The 22,168-nt window shown below is 36.4% G+C and overlaps 2 protein-coding genes across 4 annotated transcripts; one reads left to right on the forward strand and one right to left on the reverse strand.

Annotated features, from left to right (window-relative positions):
* Positions 1 to 914: 914 nt before the first annotated feature.
* On the reverse strand, positions 915 to 5,583 carry ppp4ca (protein phosphatase 4, catalytic subunit a). Of its 3 annotated transcripts, none has more exons than XM_051888401.1 (9): positions 5,470 to 5,583; positions 4,074 to 4,291; positions 3,857 to 3,908; positions 3,723 to 3,773; positions 3,467 to 3,568; positions 3,176 to 3,349; positions 2,053 to 2,179; positions 1,774 to 1,963; positions 915 to 1,379 (listed from the first exon to the last, which is right to left on the reverse strand). In XM_051888401.1, the coding sequence occupies exons 2-9, from the start codon at positions 4,181 to 4,183 to the stop codon at positions 1,250 to 1,252; spliced, it is 936 nt and encodes a 311-aa protein (XP_051744361.1). In that variant the 5' UTR covers positions 4,184 to 4,291; positions 5,470 to 5,583; the 3' UTR covers positions 915 to 1,249. The 3 variants fall into 3 exon arrangements, with proteins under 3 accessions (XP_051744361.1, XP_051744362.1, XP_051744363.1); XM_051888402.1 differs by lacking the exon at positions 5,470 to 5,583 and adding an exon at positions 5,037 to 5,204; XM_051888403.1 differs by lacking the exon at positions 5,470 to 5,583 and adding an exon at positions 5,037 to 5,194 and having other exon boundaries at positions 4,074 to 4,307.
* Positions 5,584 to 5,632: 49 nt separating this feature from the next.
* Positions 5,633 to 21,848, forward strand: atad5a (ATPase family AAA domain containing 5a). Its single transcript, XM_051888399.1, has 23 exons — positions 5,633 to 5,930; positions 6,182 to 6,255; positions 6,348 to 8,032; positions 8,124 to 8,202; positions 9,142 to 9,297; positions 9,408 to 9,546; positions 9,703 to 9,781; positions 9,889 to 10,070; positions 10,154 to 10,302; positions 10,872 to 11,025; positions 11,191 to 11,538; positions 12,318 to 12,414; positions 12,537 to 12,619; positions 13,488 to 13,618; positions 13,720 to 13,891; positions 13,996 to 14,172; positions 14,318 to 14,551; positions 14,629 to 14,693; positions 14,795 to 14,975; positions 15,081 to 15,229; positions 16,973 to 17,832; positions 20,250 to 20,408; positions 21,220 to 21,848. The coding sequence occupies exons 2-23, from the start codon at positions 6,205 to 6,207 to the stop codon at positions 21,296 to 21,298; spliced, it is 5,409 nt and encodes a 1,802-aa protein (XP_051744359.1). The 5' UTR covers positions 5,633 to 5,930; positions 6,182 to 6,204; the 3' UTR covers positions 21,299 to 21,848.
* The last annotated feature ends 320 nt before the right edge of the window (positions 21,849 to 22,168 follow it).

Here is a 22,168-nt window from a genome sequence, read left to right on the forward strand (position 1 = left end):
TTATTCACTGTCTAGGGTAACAAAATTCCTAGATTAGGGGACAGAGTTGTTGATGAGATTGAAAGATGTGTCTCAGACATTTTTATCATGGCTTTAGATTTAAATGATTCAGTGGTGACAAAATCATGGCTTTGATGATGGCCTCTTTTGCCATCTGGTTGACTGAGGCACAGATGATGGGATCTGTCAAATAAATGTTAGTTGTAAGTTGTCAATTTCAGTGATAATTGATCTTCTAATTAAGAAAGAAGAATCATCTAGTATGGAGTGGACAGGAGATAAGATGGAGATAAGAAAAAAAAAAAGAATCCCATCACACCACATGCTGCACATCAACTATTGTCCAGTTTCTCCTCACACATCTTTGGTCCATTTAAGTTGGCCACTTGGTTCATAGTGAGATGGAAAAACTTCAAGTCACCAGTCAGCAAATTAAAAAGGTTACTTAATACCAAACATCTAAATTAGACCTGATCTAATCAATAAGAATAAACGTAATCTCAATTTCAGAAATTCTACAGTCACAATATTTTGGACAATTAAACATTTGGACATTGTTTTGTAAAATAGCGGGTCTGAACCAAATCAGCTTGCAAATATTTTTTTTTTTGTGTGCATCAATGAGATTCCTTTACCATTTGAAACCTGTGACTCAAAATATACAATGTAGTAACACAAACAAGTTTTCACCAAGCACCTGAAAGTTGATGAGTTATCTTTTGTGTATGATCTTGTCTTTGACATCATGATTTATTGCTTACATCGAAAGCTTCTCTTTCACAGTCTGTGATTCAGGATTCTGTAAATTCTTCAGGTGCGAATACAAACATTTTGATCGACTCTGACTAGAAATATGCAACAATGGCTATATAAATACAAGCAGCAACATATTAAAAACTAACCACAAGTTCATGTATTTGCTCATTTCTGTACAGATTTATATATGCAAATATATAAACCTACTCATTTTATTCTTTTTGTTGGAAAAAATATCACCAGTTTGAAAATACAAAACTACCACATAATTGGGGACAGTCAAAACAGTTTCAAATACATTTTACAAGATGTAAGAAAAAAAGTTTGTAACAAGGAAGGAATATGAGAAACAGGCAGTAAATGCTGGTCCATTCACAGAAGTACTGATGTTGTGCAGATAAAAGTTGGCCAGCACAAAAAAAAGCATTAAAAAAAAGTCAGTCTATACAGATGTTGTTTCTGATGCTTCCAAATTTCCTCCTGGACTGGAAAGTCAAAGGAAGTAGTCAGCCACAGGTTTCTTAGAGGGGAGGCCTCTGGTTTCCTGAGGTGCAGCTTCAAATATGATAAACTCTTTCTGGAGATGCTCATCAAGCTCCAAAATGGCGGCCACATTACCACATCTAAGACAATATTACAAAAATGGGAAATAAATAAAACAGTTCCTGGTGAGATATCTAATATAGTGTTGTCAAAAGTACCGACTTCAGTACTAAGTTGGTACTGAAATTTTAAAAATGTAACAATACCAGCATTTTGTAGCCAATCACAGACATATCTGTTGAGCACGTGTATAAAATAGCCAATCAGAAGAATCCGCTCAACAGCTCAAAATGCTGGTATCGTCACATTTTTAATATTTCAGTACCGAAGTCGGTACGTTTGACAACACTAATCTAACAGAAGCTGTAAATTAAGTAATGCAAACCAGCATGCTTATATTGCTTACATCTAAATAATAATTTGCACACACAAATAATGGTACCACTGTAAGACAGAAAAAAAAACCCACCACACCTATAACAGTAGTTTGGCGCAGACCACACCGTTAACACGGTCTCATTGAAATGCCACTTGTAGCCCTCCATCACCAGCTGATGAGCTCTGCAGATCATGCTGATATCATTGGCAGCATTAAACTGCGCCACCACATCACTACCAAACAGATATCCAGCTCCTCTTGGACTCACACCCCACCCTGTGGTGTCTAGAAACAAGAAAGGGAGCAGACAATCTTAGGTCTTTAGGTCAACATATTGAAGGTCTTTCCTTTATGCTGCATTATATTACTCTCACCCTCAGGGTCAGACCACAGTAGATCACACATGGGTCCATCATGAGGAACTTCCTGTTTTCTGTCAATAGTTCTGATCTGATCCAAAGTTTGAATAGATGGAGAAAGCCCACCATGCACACAAAATATCTGGGGAGCATAAATAGTATTATATATATATATACACAGTACCATACAAAAGTTAGGGGTCAGTAATTTTTTTTTTTTAAGAAATCAATACTTTTATTCAGCAAGGATGAATTAAAATGATCAAAAGTGACAAAAATAGTTTTAACACTGATAAAAAAGATTTCTATTTCAAATAAGTGCTGTTTCTTTTTAAACCTATTCAAAGAATCCTGAAAACACATGACACTGAAAACTAGAGTAATGACTAACTGGACTGGAGTAATAGCTTTGCCATTACAGGTATAAGTTACATTTTAAAATAGAAAATTACTTTAAATTGGAATATTTCATATTATTAATGTTTTACTGTATTTTTGATCAAACAAATGCAGCCTTGGTGAGCAGAAGAGACTTTTCTTAAAAAAAAAAAAACCCAAACAAACAAACAAACAAAAAAACAACCCTGAATTTTTGCATTTAACCCATCCAAGTTAGTGCACACACATTAGGAGTAGTGAGTAGTGGACACACGCAGAGCAGTAGGCAGCCATTCACTGTGGTGCCCAGAGAGCTATTCTTGACCAAATAACTTTTATAACTTTAATAAGGATTAATGTATATTTGATTTATATAATGAAGGATATATTTTACATTTGAAAACATTCATTTACCAGAAAAGCGCTATTAATATATGCATCTTTGTTCTGTTGTATTTATGTTGGCCTATTAAATGTTAAATGGATCCAATCCTTGCTCATTAGAAATTATTTGATGATGCAGCAATAAACTAGCTAGTATACCTTAATGCATGCATTTTTGAACTTGGTAATTTTAAAGAATATCAAAACACTAATCTATTTTAATGACAACAGTTCAAATAAGACAGCAAGTGACAAATATCAGTATCGGCCAATAGTTGTTTCTTAAAATCAGCATATACACATACATACATACATACATACAGTAAAATGTAAAAACAATAGAAGTGGACAGATGCTGAAATATATGAGGACCTACCTTGCCATCAACAATGGCTGAGAGCGATAGGTAGTCAAATATCTCTGTGCAGTACCTCCAGACTGTAACAGAGCCATATTTTCTAAGACACTCGTCATAAAAGCCATACACTTGCGTGATCTGCCTCGACTCGTGATTCCCTCTGATCAGAGTTATTCGGTCAGGGTATCGCACCTGAAGGCATAAATATAAAGAACTGAGAATAAGAACAGACTACAGAGAGTAAAACGACTTTAATGCAGCTATAACATTACAAAGCATACAAGATTAACTTCTGGACAGATATTGCACCTTTAATGCTAGCAGCAATAGAAACGTCTCCACGCTATAGAACCCTCTGTCCACAAAGTCTCCCATGAAGAGGTAGTTTGTCTCTGGCACTTCACCCCCTACCTGAAAACCCAGAGGACAACAATCAGAATCAAAAAGACAAAGCACAATGCATTGTTGTTGTTTTTTTTAAACTGATCTACCAAGAACAATACAAATTTGAAAGTAAATGTATTGTGAATTCAATGAATGGCATGTTGTATTCTCAATTGCTTACCCTAAATAGCTCCTTTAAATCATAAAATTGCCCATGTATATCTCCACAGACCTGCAAACAAAATGGTGGGTTGGTTTCAATTGCATAATCCTATGAAAGTTAGTCATAGAGTACATTTATAAAGAAATACTCACTGTGACAGGAGAATCTACCCTCTGAACATTACTCTCCTCCACAAGAATCTCCCTGTAGAGCAAAACAATGACACTTACAACATTCATTTAAAATCAACTCTAGACTGATATACAACTTATGAATAATCAGCAATAACCATGGGTTGGGCATAGCTTTGCAAAAAACTAATAAGTCATTCATGATGAGATATCTGGTCTCTTGAAGTGTAGATATTACCTCGCTTTGGCACACAGCGCCTTGACTTCATTTTCCTTGATAAGCTCACAACGTCTGAGTTGCTCGATCTGTCTGTCCAAGTCAATGACGTCGCCCATGATGACACACATGCATACACTCCCAGAAATACTCCTCAATGTGAGGCTGATTAAAACACAGTTACTGGCTCTCCAGTCCTCTGTTAGTCTCACAGAGACCACAAACACACACTCACCCTCCTGAGAAAATAAGAGACTATGAGGACATACACATAATTACACACACCGAGATGATCCTGAAAGATGCCAAGATAAACAAACAAACAAACAAACAAAGCTAAACAGAAGTAAAAAAAAATAAATAAAATAAATAATAATAATAATAAAAAAAAAAAAAAAAAAATCACAAATGCTAAACAATCACATGTATGATTGGAAATCATTGGAAGTCTTTTAGTGAGTTTCAATGAGTTTAATAATAACATTATTATATAATAATAAAAATACTGTTGCACCCAAGGATTTCTATATTCATATTTTATAATATTTTATTTAAAAATGTAATGTTTTTAATATACAGAACACTTTTTTTACGGTTACTTTAAATCTACACTTTAATTGCGTGGTAAGAGTTTCGGTATTAGTTAATTATGCATTATTATCATCATCATTTAAAATAATGCTAAAATTCATAACATGACTTTAAATCTAAAATAAATTAAACAAATCTGTCTTGCAAACAAATTAAACTTTGAATTCTTTTTTTCTTTCATGTTTACGAGCCCTTTGCAATTGAGTTTTTAAACGAGTATCTTGCCTTTTTTGTTGTTCAAAAATTAGCATTTTTAATACATTTGCAAAGCCTGGTCTACAAAAAATAGTGTACAGACAAAGCGGTTAGCGTAAAAACTAGTCATGCTCTGCTGTGTTTGTTTGAGTTTTCTGTTAAAATAAGAATTGCATAAGAATAATGCATATAAAATACCTTGGACTTTGGGTTAAATTCGTTTAGGCATCCGTCGTTTCTTTTGTAGACGGTAAAAAGTTGGTAAAGCGCCGTATGTATGCAAGTGTGACCGCCGCATCAACAAGCCCGCAGGAAGCGCTCGGCTAGTCTTTCAAAATAAAGGTGCCGATCACCTGTTCTACATGACAGCATACATTAATTGCTCTTATTAATGACATATATTTAATTTATATATATTAAAAAATATAAAAAGAGAGAAAGGGAAAACCCTTGATCTGACAGAAAATTTTAAGATACTTAAACACCATGTTAGTGTGTTTTGTCATAATACATATATACGCTTAAATGTGGGATATGTGAGGATATAAGACATGATTTAACCCATAGTTAAAGCTAATTACATTTAAGGGGTTAATATAACTATGTTAATGGAAATCAAACAAAGAAAGACCTTTTTGTTCTTGTGGCAAACCTTTCCCAGATGACTGTTGCTATTTTGAAATCGAATGTCGTTTGAAAACGCGCTTTTTCCTGTTTGAGAATGTATGACGACACGGACTGTGATTGGCCGAGCCGGCGCGGCGAAAGACATCCATGATATTTGGCGCCATTTGTCGAAAACAATTCAACTACACTAAAACCTACAATATTACAGAATATGGGCTATGATCATTAGCGTCTAATGTACTTCTGATTTTAGAGATTTACACGTAAGGCGGGTTTCGGGTTGGTTAGTACCACATGATATGTTTGTTTTTCGCCGGTTTGGGAATGTATATCGATGTTTGGGAAATGTGTATATAGATAGGCTTTGTGTTTACTTAGACTCGTTGTTGTATTCATAGTTTATGCACTGTGAACTGTAATTTTGGAGTATGTATCAACGTATCACTGAAGGGAGAAAAAGAACCGGTGAGTGTCTACAATCTTTATGAATTTTCAACGCACACATAACGTTAGTTGACAGGTAAACTTTTAATATATGCAATTATGGAGGCATCGTTTATTTAAACTGTAACTGTAGCTGCCTATGAATTATGAAATTGTGCAAAGTTAAATGTTGTAAATGTGTTTAAATATACTTTGGTTCACGTGGCTTTGTGTTGTGTATTTGTCTTTAAACTCTTCTAAAAATCTTGGTTTTGTCTGTTAAATCCATACAGATTTTTAGTTTGGGGGTGAAACGATGGCTGGTGCCGTTGCTATAGCAGCTGTCATGGAGGATTTTGAGGGTCAGGTATGTGTCATATAAAAAGCTGATATGGCACTGATTTTATATTCAAAAGACACTGAATGATTTTCAACACTTATATTGTTCTGTTTCTCCAGCCCTGCAAGAAATTGAGGAAGGATGGGGACGCACCATCTGTCAAAACTATTACTAACTACTTTATGCCCAAGCCAGTGGAGAAACCGTTCTCACCTCCTCGGTCTAACAACATCATGGACTACTTTAAGAGAACCTCACCTGCGCAAGAAATAAAAAGCTGCTCTCAGGTAGCTAAAGAAAACTCCCCACAACCTTCAGAGCAAACAATTCGAGAAGTCCCTGGAAAACCTATAAGAGGACAGGGGCAGAAGCGAACTAGGAAGGCCAAGGACAACAAGAAGTCCAAAGAGGAGGATGCACAGACGGCCACAGATGATGTTGTCTTGATAGAGAGTCCCAGTGAATCAGCTGTAAAAGAAAGTGACACTGTTGCTGTTCCAGCTCAAACCTGTCATGATGTGTTCTCCAATGAAGAAAGTGAAGTGAGGAAAAACACCACGGAGGCTGATCCAAATGTCCTGACGGTTAAGAATTCTGTGGAAAGTTCTGAGCAAAAACCATCTGTAAACCAAAGCAGGAAGAAAGATTGTGGGAACAGAAAATCTGCTGTGAGGAGAAACCGAAAGGCGAAAGGGGGCAGTGAAGAGACTAAGGAGTGTGATGCTGATGCTCAAGAGCCTGTATGTGATGCTAAATTGGAGGAAAGTGCGGACAAGAAAAGTAGCACTGTCACAATCTCATTTAAAGACTTCCTACAAAATCAGAACCAAGAGCAGGAGGAGAGCAATGTGATTCCCAAGACTGACACTGCTGAGACGTCAAACGAAGGCAACACCTGTAATGGTCAGAGTGATTCTGTCATCGGTCCTCTGCAGGTGTCGCCCCGAACTCTGACAATCCAAGCTGAGGTGCATCCCATTTCCCCCGATCATCATGAGTCTGTCAAAGCCTCCAAGGAGTTAAAAGTCGCATCCATTTTTAGTAGAAATAAAAAAAGCCAGTCAAACGAAGACAAGAGTTTGTCTGTTCCTATCCCAGAGGTTAAACCAGACATATTGCCTGACCTCAAAAGGAAGTCTAACGTTGTTGTTCTTGAGGAAGATCTTGAACTTGATGTGATGGAGTCCAGCTCCAATCCTCCTAAAAGCACCGAGGCGGAGATAAAGCAGTTTATGAATGCCTTTAAGCAGCCTAGTGTTGATGGATTTAAAAGCAAAACCAACAAGGGTCAAAGCAAGCAGAACCAGGTTCAAGAGAAGGATCCAGAGACAACAGACAAGAAACATGAAGAAAAATCTCTTGAGAGCAAACCCGAAACCAGTGCTGAGCAGAATGAAGAACAGAAGAGCTGTCCTGGTGACAAAAAGAAGCGAGTTAGGAAGGCTGGGAAAAAGGGACAAGCTAAGAAAGCTGAAGATGCACAAGCTGCAACTCGGAAACCTGAAGAACCTCCCACAAACACGGAGGTCGACAGCGAGAGTAGGCCAGCTGATAATAACAACAGTGAACAGGCTGTCCGAGAGCTGAGGAGGTCGACCAGAGAGCTTTCACGCAGACAATCAGCTGCTGCGCTCAATAATGTGCTGCAGAAGAAAGAGACGCAAGAGAACACTGTGAAAGATGACGAGACCCAAAATACACCCTCACCTTCTTTGGCCTCCACCCCAAAATCTCACAGGCCCAAAAGGGGCATTTATAGAGCTGAAATGCTCTGCCCACCAGACACGAAAGGCAGCCCTATCAGGTGAAATTAACTTTTTAATTTCTTAGAATCTCCTTTAATTTTTTCTTGTATTATTTTTTTTGTCTCATGTATTTGAAATTTTGTTGGACAGGATGAGATTCTCCAGGGTATTTCCATCCTCTGCTACAAAAGCTGGTGATTTTGAAATTTCAAGTCCTCTCTCCACACAGGTAACTAACATTTGTGATTTATGTATGTTGCAAAAAATAATGCTGTATAATATTTTAAACATTATTATTATTATTTAATATTTATATTTTTTGTTTATAAAAGTTGTTTTTATAAAAAATCTATACGACAGGCCTTTATCACACTTCGAAAAGCGGGAGCTTCAAATAGTAGCGTAAAAAATTTCCGCTGCAGCCTGTATCAATGGCATGGGATTGTTGTGATTTATTTATGTCGGTCAGCACAGCACAGTAAAATTCAGCACAGATACTTCTATTAAAGACACCAACCTTAGTTTACAATCATTATTTGAGTATTGTGAAATTAAAAAAAAGGCGTCATAATATTTCAGACGATTTAAAGGGGAGTGCGTAAGCCATACTGTAACCTATGTGTATGTGCAATATTTCAGAGTCTGATCAGTAAGTCTAAATAAACAATTTTTAAAAATTGACGTTTATTGTTAAATTAAACTAACCCCCGGTTTCACAGACAAGGCTAAAGCTAGTCCCAGACTAAAATGCATGTTTGAGCTGTTTTAACTGAAAGCAACTTGTACTGACGTATCTTAAAATATGTCAGTGTCATTGTTTTGTCTCAAGATACACAGCAATAATGTTTTTTTCTAGTGTACATTTATAAAAGCTATTTAAATATCATTAATTGAACTAAGGCCTAATCCTGGCTTAGTGTAAGCCCTGTCTGTGAAACCGGGCCCAAGTTTAATTTTCTTCTTAAAACTGGCGTCCATCCATCGACAATAATGCAGGCGGAAATTCGTTTATACTACTTATCAGAGCTGGATGTGACGACACACGGACAGTGATAAAGGCCTATAACTTATTAAAATAATGTATACATAGAATAAATTATTTAATAATTATTGTCATTGGCAGATGTTTTAAGATTGAAGATAACTCACAAAAACTTTTATTTGTTAGGAATTAAATGCAGTTAAAAAGAGAAAACAAGCTAGAAAGCTGGTGCAGAAAGCCAAAGCTCTTCAGCAAAGTAAAAAGGACACTAATAAGGAGAAAGACAGTGTACGACGGTCTACAAGAAGCAAAGAGTCCAGCGTAAATTACTGTGAAGATGAGGTGAGTGGATGCGTCTTAAGTAAACAGGTGTAAATGTTTTATACTTGCAATAAATTCTGCTAATAATTGCTCAATTTATTCTCTCGTTTATATTAACGTCATCTTTTTAGGACTCTGTAGTTTTTTTGGATGAAAGCGAAAGCACTCCAGTCACCTCACAGGAAAGTGACAAAAGCCAAAAGCTTCGTAGTTTGAATGAGGTTTTGGGTAAAAATACAACTCAAAACAAAACATCCAAGACTCCTGCAGGTAACTTACAGTGACACAAATAGTTAAAATTAAGTCAATGCCTGCTTTAATATCTGATTTTTTTTTTTTTTTTTTTTTTCTTTTTCTTTTTTTTTTGCGAGCATGGAAACTGCATTCAAGTAAATAAAATAATGCATTCATGTCTATCTTTTTCAGCTTCTAAACTGGCTCCTCTGTTTGTTGACAAGAAGGCCCAGAGACCGTCTGTTGTCATCTCCATCTTTGACGACAGCAGGTATTACACTAATAAAAACAGATGGTACTTGAATTAGCTTATGCTCTTATTTTCTCGTTTGTATAAAAAATCTAATAAATGCCTGTTCCTAAACTCAACCCTGTCAGTCAAGAGGCATCCGAGAACTCGCAAGATGATGAACAGTTCAGAGCAAAGAGAGAGTTTCTGAAGAGTGGCCTCCCGGAGTCTTTTAAAAAACAGATCGCAAAAACAGCAGCCAGCCAAGAGGCTTACAGTCAGGCCTGTGCTTCCTTCCAGACAGTGGTGCATGTTCAGCAGAGGGCTGCAGGTAAGCTGACAGGTGTTCTCTTGGTTAGAACATACAATGATATTAGTGTTTGAGACTAATGTGTTCATTTCTTTCCATGTCAGATTGTTCTGTTTGGAACCTCCAGTGGCCTACAAATCCCTTCCTTATTTGCTTAAAGGAGTCCTATAATTTACCAGCTGTACAATTGATGTCTTTGGAGAAGTCTTTAGGTTATACTACAGTTCCTGCTAAGAGAGCATTTTGCCAGAAGGTTGGTAATCTTTTGGTGACAATTATTAGATTTAAGTGTTTCACATTGTTTTTTTTATTCAAAAGGCAGATTATTTCAGTGTTTGTTTAAATAAGCTACTGTTCAAAAGTTTGGGGTCAGCAAGAGTTTTTCTTTTTAAAGAATAATTTTATTGAGCAAGGACGCATTAAATTGATCAAAAGTAACAGTAAATATATTTATAATGTTACAAAAGAATTCTGTTTCAAATAAATGCTGTTCTTTCAAAGTTTTTAATAATCAAAGCATCAAAAACAAAAGTATCACGGTTTCCTCAAATATTAAATGGCTGTTTTCAACAATGATAATAATAAGAAATGTTTCTTGAGCACCAAATCGGCATATTGGAAAGATCACGTGACACTGAAGACTGAAAATTCAGCTTTGCCATCACAGGAATAGATTTAAAATATTTTAAAATTAAAATAAACTATACTGTTTTTACTGAATCAAATAAACGCAGCCTTGGTGAGCAAAGGAGACTTTATTTATGCATCCTGTATTTATGTACAGCAACAAATTGAACTTGTTTTTTTTTTTTTATTGTTTAGGTTTCTTGTTGTCGGAAATCAGAGTTTTCTGAGCCAATCAGACAGCATCTTTTGGAGGAGATGAGAATCTCCAATCCCTCCTTCCCTCATCAACGTTTCTTTATGCGGTTCGTTAAGAGACGTGAAGACTACATCCGCCAAGCCTCTGCCTCAGGTAACTGAAAAATACAATTAATTGTTTTGTTTATTTTTGTTTTGTTTTTTTTGCCCACAGAAAGATATAATACTTAAGCAGAAATGTATTTATAATCAATGAGACATGTAACCCAGAATTATTCACATATTCTTTGCATATGTAAATTTATATGATTATTCGTAGAACCTGAAGGTGAGTCTAAGGTGTCCTGCCCTGCTGGATCATCTGATGGCGTTGGAAGGAAACGGAAGCGTGTAGATGGAGAGACAACAGGCAAAGTGGGTAAAAAACCAAAGGCCAGTCACTCAGAAGGGGATGTCATAGTGATTGAAGAAAGTCCACCATCAGGAGGTCAGGCAGCACAGAATGTCTCTGACACAGTGCCGTCTGGCAGAAGTCGAAGAGGTCGCTCACAGAGGCAAAAGCAGAAAGAAGAACCCAAGCCAGCAGAGTTGATCTCACCTGTGGGGAACCAGAATGACGTTCACATTATAGCAGATTCCTCTGTCCCAGAAAATTCAAGCACAGAAGGTGAAAATTAAATACATTTGTAGACAGTCTTATTCTGAGTAGATCTCTTCCTCTCAAAGTTTGAGATGCCTGCGTGATAATTCTGGTAACATTTTACAGTTATGCTGAATTCATTAGCATTAGTTAAAATTTTACAGAATTAATTAATTATATTAATTTCTACATACACATTTTTACATTTTATGATGTATAAATTAACATGAATTAACAATGAGCAATAGTATAAAAGTTTGGGATCAGCAAATTTTCCATTTTTATACACTTTAAAATATAATTTATTCCTGTGATGGTAAAGCTGAATTTTCAGCATCATTACTCCAGTCTTCAGTGTCACATGATCCTTCATTAATCACTCTAATATGCTGCTTTGCTGCTTAAGAAACATTTCTTATTACTATCAATGTTGAAAACAGTTGTGCTGCTAAATATTTTGTGGAACGCATGCTAAGTTTTTTTTTCAGGATTTTTTTTTTAAGAATATAAAGTTAAAAAGAACAGTATTATTTGAAATTTTATTTTTTGGTTACAATGTAAAAAGCCTTCACTGTTGGTGTTGATCAAATTAGTGCGGTCTTGCTGAATTAATGTATTTATTTTTAAAAAACTGACCGCAAACTTTTGAATGGTAGTGTATTTCTAAACTAACATTATGGTTGGTAATTGTTAGTGCATGATACCTAATGAACTGAACCTAAAGTATTACCAAATATTTAGATATGTTTCTTAAACTTGTTTGGACTGTGTTGTTTAAATTGGGTGGTTCATGTTTTCATTTCTAGATGGAGTGAAAGAGGATGTGCTTTGGACAGAGAAATATCAGCCACAGCACTCCAGTGAAATAATCGGGAATATGGAGTCTGTCCGGAGACTACACAGGTTGTTATCACGCCAAGTTTAATCGAAGTTGATGAAAAGTCCCATTCACTAATCAGTGTGTCAATAGTGAATATTTCTTTTAAATACATTTCTTCCCATTTCATTTTGATTGTTACTGGTAGCTGGCTGAAAGAGTGGAAATTGAGAGCTGACCGGGAAGAGAAGAGGAAACAGCAGGAAAAAAAGCAAGAGGAGGACAGTAATGGTATGAAAAGACTTGGGCTGCCCTTGGGCTGCCCCTAATAGTCGACTAATCGTTAACCTAGATAAATGTGCGCTATTATTAGTTTCATATCCAAGTGTTCGTGTGGAGTGTGGAAGCTGAAGTATTAGTGCGCTTACTGCAAGACACGGAGGCACCGACGTGATCACTTGATTTTTTTTTTTTTTTTTTTTTTTTTTTTTTTTTTTCCTGATAATAGTGGGAACAACTTGAAATACTCATTTCATTTTTTGGTCATACGGATAAGAGTAATACATTATTCGAAACTGTCTACTTTTGTGTAAACTCACAATAACAAGAAAACATTCTGCCTTTTGTAAAATTAAGAAAACAAACAGGATGTGCTTTCTGGCGTCTCTGTGAACCACAAAAATGAACTGAAACTCAAGAGTATACTTGCCTCACAGACATCAGAAATATTGTCTTTAATATTGAGATATTTTTAACGAAGCTTGAAATGTCTACTTTTAAACGAACCAATTCAAGTCTAAAAGAAATAATTTCTGCTTATGTAATCCATTTGAAAGTTGCATTTCTCTCTGTAGGCGCATTCGAATGGAGATGGCATATATATATATATATATATATATATATATATATATATATATATATAATATATTAAATGCTTATTATGGTTTAGCTTTCTCCTCGGTATATGTTTAAGTAATGAAGTTAATATAAATGTGCAATTAGTCGCTTAAATGAATGACTAATAGTCGACTTGAAAAATCTTTACTTGGAGACAGCCCATAAATAGACACTAAATGACAGTACTTGCTGTTTTGCTTGTCATATTCAGCTATACCAATATTCATATTCTTGTCATTGTCTCAACTTTATTTCTATGCAGACTCCTGGCTCATAGGTGAAGGCCTGGATGAGACAGAAGATCATCTGTGTAACACACTTCTTATCACTGGACCCACTGGAGTGGGCAAGACTGCTGCAGTCTATGCCTGTGCGCAAGAACTGGGATTCAAGGTCTGGTTCATTTTCTGTTTCACTTTACTATTTTGAGACTCTCTAGTGTCGTTCAAATAAAGAAATGTTTCTACCCACCATGTTGGTTTTTTTCCTTCAAGGTATTTGAGGTTAACTCCTCCTCTCAAAGGAGTGGTCGTCAGATCTTATCCCAGCTGAAGGAAGCCACTCAGTCCCACCAAGTAGACATCCAGGGTGTCAACTCTCACAAACCATCCTACTTCAGCAGTTATAGCAGCAACAGCACCACTATCAAACCCGGGACCTCTCCCAGTATGAATTTTTTTTTTTCTTCCTTGATGATTGTACTATAATATATAGTGTGACTATATGACTTGACTTTTCGAATGAGTTCTCCGTGTCTCTTCTAATCACAGGAAAGGTGAACTCCCCCAGAAGGGTTGTATCATCGCCCAGGAAGCCTCCTCAGTCTCCTCGAAGTGCTCCATCCAGGAAGGGTGGCTTGGCTCCGACATCTCTGGCCAATTTCTTCAAAGCAGGTGGAAGACCCACTGGCAAAGAAGCTAACAGTCAAGATAAGAAAGCACAACCTGGTAATAATTCAAAATCCAGTAATCCAAATCAAGTGTTACCAAACAATGAATATTGAATTGATATTGACATTTATTGTGTGCTATATTTATTAGGAAATTGTTTTTAAGCTTCATATTTGAGACCTTTCTAATGTTTTCTTATAAGCATGTCCGAAAAAGTCTGCCAAAGCAAAAGAGACTGACAGCAAAAGCAAAGAGTGCTCCAGTGGAACACCAACGGGCACCAAGATCTCAGCTGAAGACCAGGGCAAGAGAACTGCCACATCCCTCATCTTATTCGAGGAGGTGGACATCATTTTTGATGATGACACTGGATTTCTGGCTGCAATAAAAACCTTCATGACCACAACCAAGAGACCAGTTATTTTAACAACAAGTGGTGAGTAAAGTTGACAGTGAACAGAAATGTACTGTATAAGATTTGTGAATTAGTCATCATAAGACCTTTTTGTCTAGATCCGTCCTTTGGTGCTACATTTGATGGGTACTTTGAGGAAATCCATTTCAAATCTCCTTCAGTGGTAAGTGCACTTAATTAATGTTCTCCTTTTCTAATTATTTTCTCCTATATTCTCTTATATTGTGTTTGGTTTGTGATAGTCAACGCTTTGGGTTTTTCCAGGCGGATGTGTCCAGTTACCTCCAGCTGCTGTGTCTGGTAGAAAATGTGAGAACAGACACTAAGGATGTGTCCTTTCTGCTAGACTGGAACAGCTGTGATATTCGACAAAGTCTCCTGCATCTGCAATTCTGGGCATGCAGTGGTGGTGGACAGCAGGTGCAGAGGCCTTTGCCTTCATCAGGTAAAGATATATTTAACTGATTATGAAAAGATGCACTTAGAACTCTTGGATGTATATCATAGTATGTTTATATAGTTATCACAAACATCTTTTTTCACACTAAAGGGGACTTCAAGGGTGACATTCACCATCAGTCTATAAAAGCTCAGGGTGTAAATGAGGATAAACTACCTCCTTGTCACACTGCATGCACAGAGACTTTGCTGGGGATCCGCAATATGGAAACAAAAAATATTGCAGATTTGCTGCTAACGGTGAGTACTGAATTTGTGATATTTTCAAATTAAGAATACAATGATATTAAAATTGTCTTTTATATATATATATATATACATATACTTTTACTCTCACACACACACACGCGTATTCGTCCCAAACTGGACGTCACGGTTCGGTGCATGCAATCAAACGACAAATACAGTCAGTCACGGGCGACCATTGCTTCAATCCAGAAGGGGCCAAGCGTGGTAATACAACGCTGTTTGCTAACCGCCACAAGAAGAAAAAGAGCATGTGTCAATTGCATCTTTCGCGCTCATGGACAAAGGGGAATACTTTGAAAGGCTCGTGTACTCAACTGTGCGCGAAACGGAGCGAAATGCGGAAAATTAAGCATAGGAGGGATGGACTTAAGCTTTGAATGTTTAAATATAGTTTAAGTGGAGCAAACTGTAACACTCCTAATACACAAGTTTTATTTTTCATTATTCTATTTATTTTGTACTTTTATAACAAGATGCTTTTCAGTTTTGTAGCTGATTACAATTAAATACCTTTTTGTTTTTTTATCATCCAAAATAATATGACCTATGAAAGGGTGCATTCTGTTTACTGCTTAGTGCTTAATACACCACAGGAGGCTGTACTGTACCAGCTAGGGGACTAAATGCCACTAGGTGGAACAAACTTTAAATTGCACTATTGTCTGTTAATAAATAAAATAAAAATAATTTGATTTGTTCCTTTGTTCGGTAACACTTTAGTTTAGGGTCCAATTCTCACTATTAACTAGTTGCTTATTAACATGCATATTACTAGGATATTGGCTGTTTATTAATACTTATAAAGCACATATTAATGCCTTATTCTGCATGACCATATTCTACATCCCTTAATCCTACCCAATACCTAAACTTAACAACTACCTTACTATTAATAAACAGTAATTAGGAGTAGAATTGGACCCTAAACTAAACTGTGACCATTTTTCCTATCGTACCGAACCGTGACCCCTAAAACCAAACTGTGATTTCTCTGTACCGTTACACCCCTAAAATACAGTATATATCTTAAATTATAATCACCACTTTCAAGGTCCAGAAAGGTACTAAAGACATCGTTAAAACAGTCACCGTGACTGTAGTGGTTCAACCTTAATTTTATGAAGCGACGAGAATACTTTTTGTGCGCAAAAACAAAACAAAAATAACGACTTTATTCAGCAATATCTTCTCTTCTGTGTTATTCTCATACATTGTTTACGTCCAGCGCTTCCAGGTTCTACGTAAGAACGCCGACTCATTATTGGCTGGCTCCTGCGTCAGCATCACACACGTGCGTCATGCTGCTTAAATGATCAGCTTTGGCCAATACTGAGCCGGCATACGGACATAAGGATAATGACAGGGAAGAGAAGAGATTGTTGAATAAAGTCGTTATTTTTGTTTTGTTTTTGCGCACAAAATGTATTCTCGTTGCTTCATAACATTAAGGTTGAACTACTGCAGTCATGTTGAATGTTTTAACGATGTCTTTAGTACCTTTTTGGACCTTTCTGGAATTATCATTTTTGGGTGAACTAACCCTTAAAATATCCATTATCAATACCCATCATTAAAAAAAAAAAAAAAAAAAAAAAAAAGTGTATTGGCCAATAATAGATAGAGTAACAGTATATTGTGGATCATTGGTATTTATTTATTTATACACCAAAAATATGTTTGTTTAAACGTTCATTTCCAGAATTTGTTTCTGATCAAACTGATCTTATTTTACAGCACGAGTCTTCAATACCAGAGAGCACTAAGTGCTGGGATCTTCTCTCAAAGGTCCACAGAATGGGAGTGGATCTTCTCTACTCCAATATGGAGAGTCTGCTTCCTCTGCCAACTCGCCCTTTACCGCAGTCCACCCTCAAATCACAGTCAGCACCAAACCCACAGTCTCAACCTGAGAAATTACCTCAGACTGTGAGGATAGAAGTTTTGGAAGAGCTCTCTAATGACAGTAGTCCCCTTAAGGTCTCCTCCAGAATGAGGGGGCGCAAGAAGTTGGGTATGAGCAATAAAGATGTTTTCCAGTCTGATTCAGAGTCAGAGGACGACTTCCTCTCACTGCCAAACACCAGCAGAGATCCTGCTCAAAGCAGTAATGTGGAAGCAGCCAATCTGTCAGTGAATGTGCCTGAAGCTGCGCCAATGAAACTGAGGCACATTGTGTTATCTGAAGCCGAAAGAAAGAAGAGCAAGCCAGTGACACAGTGCCTAAGCAGTTTAGCAGAGTATATGGACCACATGTCCTTCCTGGACTCCTCATTGCACTACCAGCCTTTACAGGCAGAGGGTTCCTGCAGACCGCAGGACTTTGGCTGGACCGGTGCAAAGGTCAAGAGTGGGATGACCGATGACATTCGGTTAGAGTGTGTCAGCCGGGTAAAGGGTGTTAGTGTCGATGAAATCCCTGCTGCATTGGGGCATTTGAGTTTCAAGAAGTGCAAGGCTGTTGTCTCTGAGGCCTGGGACAGAGCACAGCAACTGGAGGAGGAGATCAGAAGAGAGGCAGAGGAGGAGCTCACCCTCCCTGTGGCTCCACACAGAGATGGCTTTAGCCTTGCTCAAGTCACATCTTGTGAACCAAGGTGAGAATTTAGCCTCTCTGTAGTTTTTTGCTTTTATTTATACTCCATACAATCCAAGGCTAGGTCATGTATCTAAAAAAAAAATCTCAGTAATGCACTGTAATGGGAAGTAATATTAACCTACATGTTTTAACTACATCATATATATATATATATATATATATATATATATATATATATATATATACACACATACACACATACAGTCAAACCAAAAATTATTCAGACACTAGATATAATTTTTTTTTTTTTTTTTTTTTTTAACTAGTGGGTGTGGGACACTATAGTTCATTTACAGGGTTGGGGAGTAACAGAATACATGTAACGCCGTTACGTAATCAGGATACAAAAATCCAGTAACTAATTCGTTACAGTTACGCCAAAAAAACGTAGTAATCAGATTACAGTTACATTTTGAAAAAGGGGGATACTATCAGGATTACAATTGTTTCATTTAAAACTAAGTAAATCATTATTTTGCCATAAGAACACATATTAAGCTTGATTTAATTGCTTGATTATACAGTATTTCCTGGTTCTGTTGCTAGTGATGACTCACGTGAGCCACCCGCTGGTGCATGCGCAAATAACACCCATCTACAATCTCCTCAGACGCAGATTGAATCACTGCTGCTAGTTGAAACGATGCTGCCCGCGGGGAAAAACGCTTTCAATTCATGGAAATTTCGCTGCTATTTTGTTTTCAAAGAAGAAAATGCAAACGACATGGTTGTACAGTGCAAACTCTGCCTTCCAGCTACGAAAACACTTTCTTTATCAAAGGACTAAAACAATAATTGTAATACCATACCATAGCCACTAGATGTCTGAATAGCCCTTTACACACACACACGCACACAAACATACATACATACATACACTTGGGAATACACAGACCTAAATATATAATATTTAGGTCTGTGTATTCCCAAGTTGTGGAAATTAGACATGATTGCTTAGTTTTAATAGTTTTTAAAAGTAACCAAAATGCTAAACATTAAAATTAAAGCAGAACAAGCATGAACAGAAATGTTTGATCCGAGCTTGTTCAGTTTGGTTATGATCTGATGTGACTTTTATATTTTTAAGCTCTAAACAACAACAATGATAATAATATTGCAATAGATAATTTATCAGATTTTTAAAATATTTTTATTGTTGAGACCCATTCAAAAGTATGGAACGTGTGGAAAAACTTGCAGAAATTGAGAAATAATTAAAATTAAATTTAAAAATGCAATTTATTTACAGTAAAGTTGCCCCCCCCCCCCCCCAATTTCTTTCGTTCTTTCTTTTTTTTATACATGTGACCTTGAAGTAATCCAAAAGTAATTCAAAATTAATCAGATTACATTACTTTAATATTATGGTACTTGAATTACGTTACTGAATACTTTTTTTATGAAGTAATTTGTAACTGTAACGGAATACATTTTTAAAGTAACCCTCCCAAGCCTGTTCATTTATGTATGTGAGGATAGCAAAATAAAGTAAACTGTGACATATTATACCCAAACACTCTTCATACAGTGGACTACCAGTAAAATTGATAAAAATTTGGAACCAAAAATTATTCAGACACTTTGACCTGACCATGTTTTGTGTTATCTGACATAATTAAGATCAATATTTTCTGACACAGTTTAATTCTGAGATCTTGTCATATTTTATTACCATTTTTTTTAAACTATAGTGAATAAACTGAATTAATGAATGAAATGTTCAAGGTGTCTGAATAAATTTTGGTTTATAATAAATTTGGTTTATAATGATGTCAAAAGTACTGACTGTGATACCAAGTCGGTAATGAAATTTTAAGAATGTGACTCACTGAGCGCTGTTGTGCGGATTTGTAAACACCTGTGTTTGGCCTTTATGTTAACGCACTAATCAGATATGTCTGTGATTGGCTACAATGATCATCACACAGGAGCGTTTGAAAGCACATGGAAGTGTTTGAAGTTGAAAGTGGAAGCGTTTGAAAGCAGACGTCTATCCGCTGATAGACACCTGCTTTCAAACTCTCCCGTGTGTATCTGTGTAAACGCTCGGTGAAGAGCGTCATTGATGACTGTTTACAACATGTTTGAAGCGTTGATCATTGAAGCCAATCACTAACATATCTCATGAGTGCGTGAACACATTGGCCAATCAGATGTGTTTATGAATCTGCTCAACAGCGCTCAAAGCATAACATTTTTAAAATTTCAGTACTGACTTGGTATCGCTGTCGGTACTTTTGACAACACTATTAGAAAACCAAAAAAAATCTAAATCATTGTGAATATAACACAAATATTCACTATACCAATCCTCTAGTCTCAATATGTTTTACATTTCCACTGACCTCTCTTTGCCCTGTGAGGCAGTTTATGCACAACATACTGTAAGATTGTGTTAATTTTGTTTTGTAACAGGGTGATGGAGAGGAGAAGTGAGGTGATTAAGTCGGTGCTCTCCACCATGTCAGCTGGTACGCTGGGAAACCGGGCAGCAGTGGCTCTAGACTACCTCCCCTCTCTACGCACCATCTGTAGGTCAGAGAGACTGAAGGAGCAGGGAAAGATCAAACGCAGGTGAGAGTTATTACATACATTTATTGACTATCGGTAGTGCACTCATGTCATTAATGGTTACAAAATGACAGATTCTGATGAACTCTTTTTTTAAATTCATTTTATTTATTAATTTTGCATATTACTGATTTATTATATCAAATGTTTTCCAAGCACTAAAAGAGGTAGGGGAACCCTGTGGCAAGTTAAGAGAGAAATCTTTTGGTTTAAAATAGTCTGCTGTACGCTCTTGACCACCTGGAAAGCCTGAAATGTCACTAATGCATGACACGCCCTTGTTAATGAGTAGAGACCCTCCTTTGTTACGCTCCCAATGTGAGATCATTTACAGTTATTCAGATACCACACTGAGTTGAACAGTGACAAGGGAAATACCCTTTATACAGTGAGCACATTTCAAAAGTTAAGATTACACTATTTACATGAGTCACAAAGAAAACTGTCTAAAATTCTAATGTCTCATAAAGGTTGAACATTATATTTGATGGCCTAACACAATAACCACAGTGTTCATAAACACTTTGTGTACTGTGTGTTCAGTATCCAATGCATTTGTTTTTTGTCGAGCTGTCAAAGAAGTGTTAACTTGGTTAAAGTGCACAGGTGACTAAAAAAAACTAAATGCAGTAGAGGGACAGGATGTGGCTTTTGCAAAGAATAAATATGGCAAGGGGTCACAATTTAACATGGTGTTTAGTTTCTCTTTTTAGTATTCTTATTCATGTCGATATGAGTCTTTTACATTTTGTCAACATTTGGTTTGTGGACTTTTTTTAAATGATCTTATTCACTTTTTTTTTTTTCTTTACAGGTTCTTGCACTATTTGGATGGTATACACTTCACTCTTCCTAAAAGCACAGTGGAGTTCCTAGCTTCCGAGTTTCCTTAAATTACACGCATCTTTAGGCAGCCGCTTAAGGGCTGCCGGTAAATATGCATTTGTACAGTAATATATACTCAGAAGGAGTGTGGTTTTATGTTGTTGTGGACCTCACATATTTGTACTGTTTTAAATTTGCTGTTGCCCTTTATGAAGATCATTTATGTTTTGTACTTTGCATCTTCCAAAATCTTTTATCAAGTAATAAATGTGGATTTGCTATTTGCCAGCAAACATGTTTTTTTCAAAAAATGTTTGTAAATTGCAAGATGTAAAAATGATGGTGCTATTGGAATTTGTGTACAGGTTGTGTATGATTTTTTTTTTTTTTTTTTCCCCTACCATGTTTCATATTTCATTGTGGGACGATAAACCTTACCTTGTTTTTCGTGAAACTGAGACATGAAGCACACTTTTCACTTTCACATCTCCTAAATGGAATGGTTTCCACTTGAATCCAGGAAGATAACTGTATACCTGTTAAACCTGTAAATGCAACATTTTTGTTTTGTATACAGTTTCAGTGTGTGACTGGAGTAAATTTACTAGCTTGCATGAATATTGTAGCTGTTGATTTAGCCTAATTATAATCACTTATCAGTCTTGATAATCATTCTCATATGTTTTGTTTGGCACAAATGTAATATTTTAATGTGATATTTTAACCATACTAAGCACAAAAACTCCCTATCCACAATGAGCCACTGTTTCCAGCTTAGTTTTATTATTTTCTAATTATCCTCTCATATTTATTATTATGGACTAATGAAAGTTAATGTGACTATTAATAAGAGCACATATATTAGGAGCAGCTCAGAGTTAGTTGTTTTCTCCAGGAAGTGAACATGGGTTTTTTTTAGTAATTGAATGCTTGCGGAA

Source organism: Ctenopharyngodon idella, chromosome 3 (genome assembly GCF_019924925.1).
Source record: "Ctenopharyngodon idella isolate HZGC_01 chromosome 3, HZGC01, whole genome shotgun sequence".
Taxonomy (NCBI): Eukaryota; Metazoa; Chordata; class Actinopteri; order Cypriniformes; family Xenocyprididae; genus Ctenopharyngodon; species Ctenopharyngodon idella.